The following is a 15001-nucleotide window of genomic DNA, read 5'->3' on the forward strand; positions in this document are numbered from 1 at the left end:
ACACCCGTGTTCATCAAGGATATTGGTCTGTAATTCTCCTTTTTGATGGGGTCTTTGTCTGGTTTGAGGATCAAGGTAATGGTGGCCTCATAAAACGAGTTTGGAAGTTTTCCTTCCATTTCTATTTTTGGAACAGTTTCAGAAGGATAGGTATTGGGTGCCTGGGTGGCTCAGTCGTTAAGCGTCTGCCTTCGGCTCAGGTCATGATCCCAGTGTCCTGGGATCGAGTCCCACATTGGGCTCCCTGCTAGGTGGGAGGCCTGGTTCTCCCTCTCCCACTCCTGCTGCTTGTGTTCCTCCTCTCGCTGTCTCTGTCTCTGTCAAATAAATAAATAAAATCTTAAAAAAAAAAAAGGATAGATATTAATTCTTCTTTAAATGTTTGGTAGAATTCCCCTGGGAAACCATCTGGCCCTGGGCTTTTGTTTGTTGGGAGATTTTTGGTGACTGCTTCAAATTCCTTAGTGGTTATAGGTCTGTTCAAGTTTTCTGTTTCTTCCTGGTTAAGTTTTGGTAGTTGATACATCTCTAGGAATGCATCCATTTCTTCCAGATTATCTAATCTGCTGGCATATAGTTGTTCTTATAATTGTTTGTATTTCTTTGGTGTTGGTTGTGATCTCTCCTCTTTCATTCATGATTTTGTTGATTTGCGTCCTTTTTCTTTTCTTTTTGATAAGTCTGGCCAGGGGTTTATCAATCTTGTTAATTCTTTCAAAGAACCAGCTCCTAGTCTCATTGATCTGTTCTGTTCTTTTGGTTTCTGTTTCATTGATTTCTGCTCTGATCTTTATTATTTCTCTTCTCCTGTTGGATTTAGGCTTTATTTGCTATTCTTTCTCCAGCTCCTTTAGGTGTAGGTTTAGGTTATGTATTTGAGACCTTTCTTGTTTCTTGAGAAAGGCTTGTATTGCTATATACTTTCCTCTTAGGACTGCCTTTGCTGCATCCGAGAGAGTTTGAACAGTTGTGTTTTCATTTTCATTTGTTTCCATGAATTTTTTTAATTCTTCTTTAATTTCCTGGTGGACCCATTCATTCTTTAGTAGGATGCTCTTTAGCCTCCATGTGTTTGAGTTCTTTCCGACTTTCCTCTTGTGACTGAGTTCTAGTTTCAAAGCATTGTGGTCTGAAAATATGCAGGGAATGATCCCAGTCTTTTGGTACCGGTTGAGACCTGATTTGTGACCTGGATGTGATCTATTCTGGAGAATGTTCCATGGGCACCAGAGAAGAATGTGTATTCCATTGCTTTGGGATGGAATGTTCTGAATATATCTGTGAAGTCCATTTGGTCCAGTGTGTCATTAAAAGTCTTTATTTCCTTGTTGATCTTTTGCTTAGATGATCTGTCCATTTCAATGAGGGGGGTGTTAAAGTCCCCCACTATTACTGTATTGTTTTCGATGTGTTTCTTTGCTTTTGTTATTAATTGGCTTATATAATTGGCTGATCCCATGTTAGGGGCATAGATATTTACAATTGTTAGATCTTCTTGTTGGATAGACCCTTTAAGTAGGATATAGTGTCCTTCCTCATCTCTTATTACAGTCTTTGGTTTAAAATCTAATTTGTCTGATATAAGGATTGCCACCGCAGCTTTCTTTTGGTGTCCGTTAGAATGGTAAATGGTTTTCCACCCCTTCACTTTCAATCTGGGGGTGTGTTTGGGTCTAAAATGAGTCTCTTGCAGACGGCATATCAATGGGTCTTGTTTTTTTTATGCAGTCTGATAGCCTCTGTCTTTTAATTGGGGCGTTTAGCCCATTTACATTCAGGGTAACTACTGAAGGATATGAATTTAGTGCCATTGTATTGCCTGTAAGGTGACTGTTACTGTATATTGTCTGTGTTCCTTTCTGGTCTATGTTGCTTTTAGGCTCTCTCTTTGCCTAGAGGACCCCTTTCAATATTTCTTGGAGGGCTGGTTTCGTGTTTGCAAATTCCTTTAGTTTTTGTTTGTCCCGGAAGCTTTTTATCTCTCCTTCTATTTTCAGTGACAGCCTAGCTGGATATAGTATTCTTGACTGCATATTTTTCTCGTTTAGTGCTCTGAAGATATCATGCCAGTCCTTTCTGGCCTGCCAGGTCTCTGTGGATAGGTCTGTTGTCAATCTAATGTTTCTGCCATTGTAGGTTACAGATTTCTTCTCCCGAGCTGCTTTCAGGATTCTCTTTGCCTCTGAGACTAGTAAATTTTAGTATTAGATGTCGAGGTGTTGACCTATTTTTATTGATTTTGAGGGGGGTTCTCTGTGCCTCCTGGATTTTGATGCCTGTTTCCTTCCCAAATTAGGGAAGTTCTCTGCTATAATTTGCTCCAGTGATACCTTCTGCCCCTCTCTCTCCTTCTGGGATCCTAATTATTCTAATGTTGTTTTGTCTTATGTTATCGCTTATCTCTTGAATTCTGCCGTCGTGATCCATTAGTTGTTTATCTTTCTTTTTCTCAGCTTTTTTTTTTTTTTTAAGATTTTATTTATTTGAGAGAGAGAATGAGAGATAGCATGAGAGGGAAGAGGGTCAGAGGGAGAAGCGGACTCCCTGCCAAGCAGGTAGCCCAATGTGGGACTCGATCCTGGGACTTCAGGATCACGACCCGAGCCGAAGGCAGTTGCTTAACCAACTGAGCCACCCAGGCGCCCTTTTCTCAGCTTCTTTATTTTCCATCATTTGGTCCTCTGTATCACTAATTCTCTCTTCTGCCTCATTTATCCTAGCAGTTAGAGCCTCCATTTTTGATGGCACCTCCTTAATAGCCTTTTTGATTTCGACTTGGTTAGATTTTAGTCTTTTATTTCTCCAGAAAGGGTTTCCTTAATAACTTCCAGGCTTTTTTCAAGCACAGCTAGTATCTTTAAAATTATCATTCTGAACTCTAGTTCCGACATCATACTAATGTCCGTATTGATTAGGTCTCTGGCAGTCAGTACTGCCTCTTGTTCTTTTTGTTGAGGTGATTTTTTCCTTTTTGTCATTTAGTCCAGAGGAGAATAGATGAATGAGAGAACAAAATGCTAACAGGGTAACAACATCCCCAGAAAATATACACTAAACAAATCAGAAATGACCTGAAACTGGGGGGAAAGAAAGGGAAAGAAAGGAAAAAGAAAAAGATAAAAACAAAACAAAAGAAACAGAATATGATGAAATATGATCACTTTGGTGCATAGATCAGTGCCACACACTAGATTTTGGGTGTATTTTGGTCTGTTATAAGAAAGTGCCTCCCAAAATTTTAAAGAAACACATATGTACGAAAATAAGGGTTAATACGATGAAGGGATGGCATATGACTGTAAAGATGAAAATTATAAAAGATTTTATAAAAGGAATTGATAAGCTGGTTGAAAAAAGAAAGGAGAGGATTTAAAAAAAGAGAATGTGATCAGGCAGGGGACTAGAAGAAAGCCATACACTAGAGATTTAGGGTTTATTTTGATCTTTTAGATGAAACTGTATCTCAAAAAAGTTAAAAAAAATTAACTTTGAAAGACTAAAGAATCATGGTAAAAAAGCCCTGAATTCTATGTGCAGTATTCCCCTAGCGCTGGAGTTCTGCCGTTCTCATTGATGGGTAAACTTGGTCTTGGCTGGCTGTTCTTGCTGATCTTCTGGGGGAGGGGCCTGTTGCTGTGGTTCCCAAATCTTTGCCAATTGCCCTGCCCTTGCCCATCCGTGCTAAGTAATCTGCTCAGGTTTGCTCTCGGGAGCTTTTGTTCCCTGCAAGCTTTTGTTCCCTGCAGCTTCGGAGGACGAGAGTGAAAATGGTGGCCTCCCAGTCTCTGCTCCATAGGAGTGGAGAACTCGGGTCCCCACTCCTCAGTGCGCCCCCAGAGAAAAGCAGTCAATCACTGCCATCTCCTTGGTCTCCGGCCGCACTCCATGCTCACCCGGCCTGTGACCGAGCGTTTGTATCTCTGGCACCCGACCCCATGTGGTCTCCAAACCCAGCAGATCCCTGCGGTGCGCCCCTGCGCCGCTCCTCCGGGGGAAAGAAGGGGCGTCTTCCCGGATCTGCAGCTTGTTGGGTCCCTGCTGGAGGAGCAGTGGCCCGACTGTGCAGCGGATCACAGTTTATGGCAACCCTGAGCTGAGAGCCCACGCCTCGGCTCCATCTCTGAAGCCGGCTTCCCTGCTCCGATACCTGGGAGCTCTGCCGCACTCAGTCACTCCCGGTCTTTCTGTGTCCCCGAGGGTCCTGAGACCACACTGTCCAGCGAGGGTTGCACTCCCCGCTTAGCCACTGGAGTGACGTCCCTCTGCGAAGCCGACTTCTAAAAGGTCCGATTTTGTGCTCCGTGGCTCTGTCACTTGCCAGAAGCGGCCGACGGACACCCCCTCCCCTGCCGTCTATCCTCCCGAATACCGCCTCGGATTCACTTCTTCGCACATCCTACCTTCCAGAAAGTGGTCACTTTTCTGTTCAGAGAGTTGTTGCTATTATTTTCTTTGATCTCTTTTGAGTTCATAGGTGCTCAGAACGGTTTGATCCCTATCTAGCTGAATTCCTGGGACAGAGGAAATCCAGGTTTCCTACATCTCTGCCCCTCTTACATTTAAATCTTTAATTCATTATGAGTTGATTCATATATATGAAGTGAGATAAGGGTCCAGTTTTATTCTTTTGCATGTGGAAGATAAGTTTCCCTATACTATTTATTGTAGGGATGGTCCTTTCCCTATACATGTTCTTGGACCTTTGCAAAGATCTGTTGGCCATAAATGTGTGGATTTATTTTTGGGCTCTCTGTTCCCCTCTGCTGGTCTCTTTTCTGCCAGTACCATACTGTTTTATTAAAGCTTTTGCAATCAGTATACTTTGAAATCAGGTAGTGTGATACCTCCAACTTTGTTCCTTTTGTTCAGGATTGCTTTGACTATTAACAGTCTGCTTTGGTTCTGTATAAATTGTAGGATTTTTTTCTATTTCTCTGAATAACACCATTGCAATTTTGAATCTTTAGATCTCTGGGTAGTATGAACATTTTAACAATATTAGTTCTTCTGATCTATGAACATGAGATATTTTTCCATTTATTTTTGTCTTCAGTTTTTTTCATCAGTGTTTTAGTTTCAATAGATCTTTCACTTTCTTGGTTAAATTTATTCTAAGTATTTTATTTTTTGATGCTATTGTAAATGGAATTTTCTTCATTTCTTTTTCAGGTAGTTTGCTAGTACAGAAATACAACTGATTTTTATATATTGATTTTATATTCTGCAACTTTACTGAATTGGTTTATTTTAAGAGGTTTTTTTGTTTTTTATTGTTTTTGGTAGAGTCTTTAGGGTTTTCTATATATAAGATCACATTATCTGCAAACAGAGACAGTTTTACTTCTTTCCAATTTGGATACCTTTTCCTTGTCTAATTACTCTGGCTAGGACTTCCAGTACTAAATAGTGAATAGAAGTGGTGAGAGTGGTCATGATTGTGTTGTTTCTGATCTTAGAGGAAATGCTTTTAACCTTTAACTGTTGAGTATGTTACCTGTGGGCTTGCCATATGTGGCCTTTATTATGTTGATGTGTGTTCCTTCTATACCCAGCTTGTTAAGACTTTGGAAAAATTTTGTCAAATTCTTTTTTGCATCTACTGAGATGATCGTAGGATTTTTATCTTTCATTCTGTCAGTGTGGTGTATCACATTTATTGATTTGCTCATGTTGAACTATCCTTGCACTCCAGAGATAAATCCCACCTGATCATGTTGTGTGATCTTTTTAATGTTGAATTTGGTTTGCTGGTATGTTGAGGATTTTTGCATCTGTGTTCATCAGGGATATCAGCCTGTAACTTTCTTGTAGTGTCTTTGGCTCTGGGACAAGGGTAATGCTGGCCTTGTAAAAGGATGTTTGGGAGCATTTTTAAGTTTTCTTGGAAGTGTTTGAAAAAGATTGGCATTATTTCTTTAAATATTTGGTAGAATTCACTTGTGAAGCCATCTGGTCCTGGTTTTTGCTTGGTTAGGCAATTTTTGATTACTGATTCAATGTTTGTGCTGCTCTGTTCAGATACTCAATCTTTATGATTCAGTTTTGGTAGCTAATATGTTTCTAAGAACATATCCATTTCTTCTAGGTTATCCAGTTTGTTGGTGTATAAATGCTTATAGTAGTCTCTTATAATGTTCCTTATTTTTTTGGTATCCATTGTAGTGTTTCCTCTTTCACTTATAGTTTTGAGTTCTCTCTTTTACTCTAGCTAAAGATGTGCCACTTTTGTTTTTTAAAAAAACCAACTCTTAGTTTTATTGGTCTTTTATATTGATTTTCTAGTCTCTATTTCATTTATTTCTGCTCTGATCTGTATCATTTCCTCCCTTCTGCTAATTTTAGGGTTAGTTTGTTCTTTTTCTAGTTCCTTTCTAGTTCCTTGAGGTATAGAGATAGGTTGTTTCAGATCTTTTTTTAATTTTTAATTTTTTTATTTTTTTAAAGATTTTATTTATTTATTTGACAGAGACAGAAACAGAGACAGCAGGAACACAAGCAGCGGGAGTGGGAGAGGGAGAAGCAGGTTTCCCGCCGAGGAGGGAGCCCAATGTGGGACTCGATCCCAGGACCCTGGGATCATGACCTGAGCCGAAGGCAGACTCTTAACGACTGAGCCACCCAGGCGCCCTCAGATCTTTTTTTTAATGAAGGCATTTATACCATAAACTTCCCTCTTCGAGCTGCTTTTGCTGCATCCCGTACTTTTGACGTTGTGTTTCAACTTTGATTCATCTCTAGATAATTTGATTCATCTTTGATCTGTTGCTTATTCAGGAGTGTTGCAAGACTCTTAGTGGTCATCATTTATTAAATTTGAGAAGCTCAACTACATAGGTGTAAATCTTTTAAAGAAACTTGTAAGATGATATGGCAGCCTTAGAGGGATCATGCCTGTTGTATTTGGTCCTTCCTTTATGTGGTGTTTGCTTAAGTGTTCAGCTGGAGAAAGAAACTACCTTCTACTGATTACTTTTTACTAGACACTGTTCTAGGTGCTTTACTTAATTTCATTTTATCTGCACACAGGTCTGATTTATAGGTGTTTTCCCCAACTTATAGATTAGTTGTACTTGTTCCATATTAATGAGACTGGACTTCAATAAATATTTTAAAACCTGTTCTTCCTGACCACAAAGTTTGGGATCCTTGAAATGTAATGGTATAGATTTTATCTGATTGTTGTTGCTGATAATATCTGTTTAGATATTTTGACTTTATTCTTTGTGATTGAGGGTTGTTGGAGATGAGTTGTTTTATTATTCATTCATTGATTTGACAGATAGTTCTTGAGTATCTATTGTTCTAGGCATAGAGCTGAACATGAACTCCTTTCTCTCTCTCTGAATTTCTTAAGTCAATCTTACTCTGTTCTGGAATATTCCAGACTTTAACCAGAAATGAATGAAATTCTAGGCTCTGACAGCAGAGTCTGTACTCCCAGAGATCCATGGATGTGGGCTACCTAAAGCTGGACAAGTTCCAGTCCTTTTCTGTCACTTGAGAAAGACTGTTTTGCCTGCCAGGGACACATAGCTCTTCCCCTGAAGACAAGATGAAGTCCCAGATTATGTCTTTATTTCATAGTTTTCCAGTCTGATATTTCTCTGCACATTAGCTTTACTAGGTGCACTGGGGTAAAGGGAAAACATCTGTGTTTAGAAACCCGTGGAGAAGGATCATTGCATATCGCATCTCCAAGAGCTTGCTCATGCTTGCCAGGGGCTTCAATTAGTTCCCTCTAGAACTTGACCACAGTGTCTTTCAGGTTCGATCACAGGTGCTTATCTGGATACCTAGGGGTTGGGAAGGAAATGCTGTAGACCTTTGCCTCCAACTCCTCGTTTTCATAGCCATACATTTCTGCCTCTGAAATTCTGCTTTGGTTCTTTTCTCTAGGTTGGAGGGGTTAAGTACATCTTGGACAGGTAGGGTTTTTCCCCCCCTTTGGTGATTCAGTTTTAGAAATGCATATTCTGTGAAAGCAGAATATTTACAATTTATCATCTCCGGGGACTTGGGTTGAGGAGGATGGTGGCTTTTGGTGAGGAGAAAAGATTTCTTCTGGGAACATCTTCCCTTTACTAGATCTGCTTTCAGGTGCTACTGACACCAGCTGTGTACCTCCTGGGTCCTTCTCCTAGTGCACTGTCAAGGGCCATCTTGACCCTGAAATAGATAGTCCCTTTACTGAGAGGTGGGAAGGCATTCAGGAGGGACTGAGACTCAAAAACAGACATAGTCACTTGACCTTTGGCTTTGTGCCCAGTGTGATGGCCTCATAGGGAAGCTTTGCAAAACGAGGACATGGGATTCCTAGGTGGCATTTTATGTCTTAAGAAAAATCTAGACATCCTTTTCTCAGAGATCCTTTTCTTGACATTAAGGAAATAGGTTACAAGCTTTGCAGTCCAAGCTTCCCCATAACTTGTGTTATGTATGTATGTATGAGGCTAAAGAATTCAAGGGAACATAGGAGAACCCACAAAAGTGACATTTCCTAGACTCATACTCTTAAAGGTGTTCACCAGTGATCATTATTTCAGGAGAATGAGATCCTAACTGAACAGGAGGAGCTTCTGGCCATGGAGCAGTTTTTACGCCGACAGATTGCCTCAGAAAAAGAAGAGATTGAACGCCTCAGAGCTGAGATTGCTGAAATTCAGAGGTAAAGGGAAGCAGAGGGTTTTAAGTTTGCAAGAATGTTTAGTTAAATATAAACATAAAATTGTTTCAGCTCTCAAACTTTCATACAAAAGAACTAGGCATCCAAATCCCTTGTCTTTGAGTTTCTTTCTCTTTGTTTTTAAGATTTATTTGAGAGAGAGAGAGTGTATGCAGTTGGCAGGAGGAGAGGGAGAGAGAAAATCTCAAGTAAACTCTCTGCTGAGCATGGAGCCCGACCAGGGGTCGATTCCATGACCCTGAGGTCATGACCTGAGCCGAAGCCGAGTCGGACGCTCATCTGACTGAGCCACCCAGGCGCCCCTAAGTTTCTTCTTGATTAAGTCTTGAGAATGGTGCTATATTAAGCCAGTTCATGAAAAGCTGGTGAATCTAAAAGAAGGGTAGGAAGGGAGCAGCATTCCTTCCTCTGCTCACCGGTCCTTTTCTCTTGGCCTCCCGCCCGCAGCCGTCAGCAGCATGGCCGCAGTGAGACCGAGGAGTACTCCTCCGACAGTGAGAGTGAGAGTGAGGACGAAGAGGAGCTTCAGATCATCCTGGAGGACTTACAGAGGCAGAACGAAGAGCTAGAAGTGAGCACCAGCTTCCCAAAACTTGTAGAAGCCACCTCTTTCCCTTAGAAGTCGTCTTCCTTTCCTTGGGAAACAGCGGGGAGGCTGAGTAGAGAGGAGTTTAGGGGACATCTCACCAGAGTGTGCAAGGCGTGAGCTGGTCCTGGCCAAGCACACAGCACAGGTGTGACCTCACTGTGCATCCCTGGGTGTGGTGACCTTTCCCTTCCACTTATGGGGAGCCCCACCTGACTGTCCTTGAACAGTTGTGGAAGATCTGGGCTAACTTCCCAGAGATGAACAGAAAGAGAAATGCTGGTGGAGGAAGGAAAAGTCTCCTGACTCACCTGTGGGAAAATGGGGACAAAGTTTTCTCTTGTCCCTTAACCCTTGAAGCAGCCAGTGTGAATAAACTTGGCCCTAGGGATCTGGGAGGCAAGTGCATGGTGAAATGAAAGCAAGAGATTTACATGATCCTGATCAGAACTTCCCTTCTTACCCCAGATTAATCATTGTCTCCAGATGTTTTACCTCAGGGTTGAGAGAAAGCCATTCTTGTCTTAGATTCTAAGAATGGTGGGACAACTTTGTTTCTCTCATCCCGGTGCATTCAGCCTCTGGGGCAGATCAGAGCCACCCAGTGCGTAGAAAACTAGAATTCCACACCAACAGTAAGTCCTGTGGACAGGGTTGAGAGGGGCAGCGCACCGAGGCTCAGGTCCCAGAACACTCGCGGCAGCCAGGGGTGTGTTGTGGGAGAAGTGGAGCAGCGGGTGGGGCCTGGGCCACCATGTAGCTTCCCTTCTTTAGAAGGGTGTCATGTTGGCACTCTATTTTGCTTTCTTAACATTTTACAGATCATATGAAAATCCTAAATAGGAAAACATTCCAGAATTGTAGTACTTAGGATACGGGCTTAGCTGCTGTAACAAAGAAAATACTCTCTCGTGGTTTGAACAAGACAGTTCTATGCCTCCCCTGGCAGACAGACATCTAGGTCTCCCACCTTCCACGTGAGTGGAAAACACCTGGGGTCCAGAGTAGCCCCTTAGGTCTTAGCCACTCCTAGCAGGAAGGGGGAAGGAACCCAAGAAGGCCTGGTGGTTAAGGGCAAGTGGCACAAGTAGAAGCCAGCGCTTCTGCTCACACCCTGTCAGCAGAGGCCCCTGGCCACAGCTAGCTGGGGGTAGGCCGGGAGACACGTGCTGCGTGCGAAGGCCACCGCCTCGGGAGGTCAGAGTTTGGGATTAGCTACTGTTCTGCCTTGGCTCTGCTGAAGGAGTGCAGTAATGTAGAACTGATAGCTCTCTAGTTTGCCTAAGTAGCCCGGTTCAGACATAAAGTAATGCCGTTCACAAAAGACAAAGCACATCCACTTTTGAGACAAGTCTGGGATTTTATCTTGTCTCTAACTTCCCCTCTGTTTGCTGGTACAGTCACTTCTATCTTCCACTTACTTAAGGGCTGGTCCGGAGCCCATAAGTTAAACCTGTTTTAAACACTGAAATATTTAATATTTAATATCCTTAAGCAAATTGTTTTCTGTTGGTGCATTTATCTTTCCCAGACGCATTTAGTCTTCTGTACTGAGCAGAATTTTGTGCATTCTGGGTCAAGGTGTTTACGTGTCTCATTTGCATATTCATGTTCTCGTCTGATGTTTTGCAACTAAGTTGACTAAAACATAGATTCTTGTGTAGGATACCCTTGCTAACTGTTCCCTGTTTCTGAATCATTGTCCTTTTGCCCTTCCTGCTTCCGTGACAACTGTTCCTTTGTCATTCCTCAAGATAAAGAACAATCATTTGAATCAAGCAATTCACGAAGAGCGAGAGGCCATCATCGAACTGCGGGTGCAGCTGCGCCTGCTCCAGCTGCAGCGAGCCAAGCCCGAGCCGCAGGCGCAGGACGACGACGAGCCTGAGAGGTGGGCGGGCGCCTTGCAGCCGCCCAGAGACGGCGCCCTGGAGCAGCCGAAGGTGGGCAAGGAGCAGGCCAAGCCGTCCCCGGGCAGAGACAGGAAGGAGACACCCATCTGAGCAGCCCGAGAGACACGGGATCCCCAGACCCAACGAGACCTGTGCATCTTACTGTAACCCTGAGAGTCGCAGCACACAACTCTCTGCTGTACATTCTGTAAAGATGTCTTTCCTTCGCAGACTCTTCCTTCTTTTCACACGTATGACTTCTCCGCGTCAGGCTCAGGTTACATGGGAGGACAAAGCAGTGCACGCAGTGTGGGCTTGTAGGGGACAGATGAGTTTTCCAGATAGTGTCAGCTTATTTGAAGATTAATTTTCTTTGTTAACTTAAAACTATTTTAACCCTTGAGTGGCTTCTTTTTAAACCAAAAATCGTCTTTCTTTGCTTTTTTATTACAGCAGAATCAGGATCTCTTTCTCTCGTTCAAGGGCGGGGGGACCAAACAAGGTAAATACTGTTCCTGCCTTGTGGGTTGCCCCATAGTCTCACCCTCCGGGATCTCTGCTTACTAGTCACTCTTGCTTGTGCCTTTTACACCTTTTTGGTGCAGATTATATAATGGGGAGCTGCCTCATATTTCCTGACTGGCCAGAACGGCTCTTACTGAGGTTACCTTTACCCACCCTTGTCACCCTCTCCTTTGACTGTCCTAACCCACAGTCCATGAGCCTGAGTCACAGGATGGCCTAGCCGGTCACAGACAGAGCTGCCGGTGGAGCCTGCCCACTGCCCCCCCTCCTGACCCCCCCGTGGAGGAGTAGCCACCTCGCTCTTGCTGATCAGCACATGCTTTTCACTGGGTTGGTCAAAGGTAGCTGCCTGGCCTGAGGCATCCACACAGAGGATCTGTTTCTGAACCCAGACATCTTCTGTGTGACTCATCTGCCATTAAACACAGAATGACCGAGATTGCTTGCTTGGGCTAGAATGTAAAAGTCTCTTTGCCTGAATAAGCCATATATGCTCTTAAACAAAAGTTTTCAATGACCCGTATCATCTCAGTGAACCTGCTGATGGACTCCCAATTGACAAGATTGAGCAATAGAAAAAAAAAAAACAACTTCTCCTTTAAATGATAGCTGTGATTCCCGACCCTATTTTCTTGCTTCTGCAACTTCTCTGGTGACTGAGGCATCTGAGAGGTCAGCTCAGGCACCTTTGTTCAGTCGCGCTCTGTCGGAATCAGTGGCACCCATGAGGTAGGTCAGCTCTCATGGCTGTGCAGACAGACCCCACACACTCAAGGTGATGGAAGCAAACCCCCCACGAGGGCTCTGTCCTCTCCTACTATTTATTTTCAGCACCTGTTTGATGCGGTTTTTTATTCTCTACCTATTGCACTGTTGTGACTTGTTGGCCATTGTTTGATTTTTGTACGAAAAAAAGCTTTGTTATAGAAATCAGCATACTATTTTTTTAAATCTGGAGAGAAGATATTATGGTGACTGAAAATATGGTCAGGTGTCAAATATAAACGTATAAAAGCCTTCTTGCTGTCCTGTCAGTCATATTACATTATTTCATATTTGCTGGCAATAGTGAAGGTTTCTTTTTTGTTTGTGTGAACTCTAATTTCTATCAAGGTGTCATGATTTTTAAAATTAGTATTTCATTACAGTTGTCTCAGCGTTGGTTAAGTAATTTTTTCCAGGACCATTATTGATCAAGCAAATAAATTCAACAGCCATTTGAAGAAAAAACAACAACAACAACAAAACCCCAGCGTCTTGTTTTATTTGTAGATATTCTTTCTTTGAAATAGTTAGCACCCTGTGGCTGACCAGGAGTCGGTCTGATACTTCTTTGAGGTCCAAGAGTGCACCAGCCTTGTGTTTTCAGTTGCCATCTGCTCCTCACCTCGGTGGACTTGATGCCCCCTGCTGGTCGTGAGGTTGTGCTGTCCTCCTTCCCCAAGTGGGTGCTTGCTGAGGGAGCATGTGATCGTGCAGCACAGCTGACTGGCATCGGGGCGGCGGCTTCTTCCATGAGCGATGTCCTGCTTACACTGCAAAGAGCCTTTCGAAACAATGCACAGGTCAGTCAGCCCGACTTGGCAAAAGAGCTGGTAGGCTATTGTAGTCGCTTTCCTTTTAGGGGCTGGCAGGGGTCTGTCAGGCCAATTAACTAGTATCGATTAAGTGATTCCTGATTGATTCCATTGCCGGGAGCGCTGGACCTGTGATTAAGTTGTGTTTGCTGACATGGGGGGGGGGTTAGCATAAGTGACCCTGTTTGGGGCCTCTTGTTTCTAACAATAACCTCCCTTTTGATGAGACTCTCAGCCTTGAGAGATGGGATCAAAATTTAAGGCATTAGCGCTCCTTTTCGCTACCATTCTGGTGTTCTTGCAGTTTCCGCCCAGTGTTGCGTTCACATTCTTTAATTTGGTCATTCTCTGTTCTTTTTCTGATACTCTGTTCTTCGGGAGATCATCTGCATGGTGGTAAGTGGCGGCAGACATGGATTTAAAGCTTTTGAGAGTTTCAGCGCACCAGGGAGCTACTAGGATTCTAAGGATAATTCCCAATATCTGGAGCGCACTCTGGAGCCATGGTCCCCAAGACCCGAATCAGTCAACAAAGACCTGTTTGTAGGAGTCACTTACGCCAACTGGCATGTTCACAGATCTTAGGTAGCGGAGTCTCCACTTCTCCACAGGTGTCAGCCCAAATGTAGCAAGTGTCATTGGCCACAGCACAGACCCCTCCTTGCTCAGCTGACAGATAACCAAGGGCCTTCCCGGTTTCAAGAATCTCTCAGGGGAGAGAGCCAGGGTTTGCTTATTGTTGTGGGGCAGCTATTGCTTTTAGCAGCAGATTCTTCAGTATCTTCAGGAGTTAAGTTCTGATCATAGTCTCATTTGCACTTAACGCTTAGCCAGGTGAAGAGGAGAATCTGTTGAAGGGAGTGAATTTGGAATCCTGAATGCTTCCTGGGAAATCCAGTTTGAGTCTGTGGCTCGGGCCTGGACAGCTGACAGCCATGGAGGCCAGTACAATTTCAGGATCTATAGACTGCACCGGTCGTTTTATTCTGGGTAGCGTCTCGTATCTGTTTCTTGGTCCAGAGCCTGGATGCAAGGTTCCCCAGGTTTGGGGTTGTTAACTGGAGATAGGGAGATGGACCCTGAGGGTTAGGGAGCCTGATGGGACTGAGAGGGGCCGAGCTTGTTCCAAAGAAACCAAGGCATTGGAAATCAGAAGTTTGTGATGGACAGAACTGTAGGATCACCAGCATCGTGGCAAATCCAAGAGTTGTTTAAACATTGATTACCTGCTTAAGGTATGTGAACAAGGTAGTTTCTGGGCCAGAGGCAAGGCAAAAGGTGAACAAAAGAACCCTAAAGACCTTCATGGTGGTAGACTTAGGGAAAGGATGGTCAGGGAAGGAGTAGAAACATTCTTGGCCCCACGTCTTGGGAGGAAGTGGTCTACCTCAATGTTGGCTACTTCTCTTCCTGGTCACTTTTCTTTTGAGGTCTCCAGCCGTTTGCACAGGACTAGATGTCCGGTGGAGCCATCTTCCTGCGAAATCTGCACCTTCTCACTTGGCAGCAGTGTCAGTAGTCAGAGTACTTAGTAGGGTCCTTTCCACGAATCTCACTTTTACAAAAGCATCAGAGTAAAGTGACTGTAAGTGACAAGACTTTAAAAATGCCCATGGTTAATGATCTGATGAGTTTATCGGAGAAGGAAATATAGTTATTTCATCATTTAGGGTAATAAATGGACAATGAGAGTTTTGACAAATACCTAGAAACTGCAATTTCTGGATTACTTCTGTTA

The 15001-nt window shown here is 43.4% G+C and overlaps 1 protein-coding gene across 1 annotated transcript in view; it reads left to right on the forward strand.

The window, feature by feature from the left end:
• RALBP1 (ralA binding protein 1) overlaps nt 1-11414 on the forward strand; it is a 63791-nt gene extending 52377 nt beyond the window's left edge. Inside the window, exons 8-10 of the mRNA XM_025886449.2 lie at nt 8544-8665; nt 9131-9254; nt 11024-11414. Of these exons, the coding sequence (XP_025742234.1) occupies nt 8544-8665; nt 9131-9254; nt 11024-11272 (495 nt within the window). The 3' untranslated portion in view covers nt 11273-11414. The remainder of the gene's footprint in view (nt 1-8543; nt 8666-9130; nt 9255-11023) is intronic.
• The last annotated feature ends 3587 nt before the right edge of the window (nt 11415-15001 follow it).

The sequence above is a fragment of the Callorhinus ursinus genome, unplaced genomic scaffold (genome assembly GCF_003265705.2).
Source record: "Callorhinus ursinus isolate GAN/ISIS: 27379988/994484 unplaced genomic scaffold, GSC_fseal_2.0 scaffold11, whole genome shotgun sequence".
In the NCBI taxonomy this organism is placed as follows: domain Eukaryota; kingdom Metazoa; phylum Chordata; class Mammalia; order Carnivora; family Otariidae; genus Callorhinus; species Callorhinus ursinus.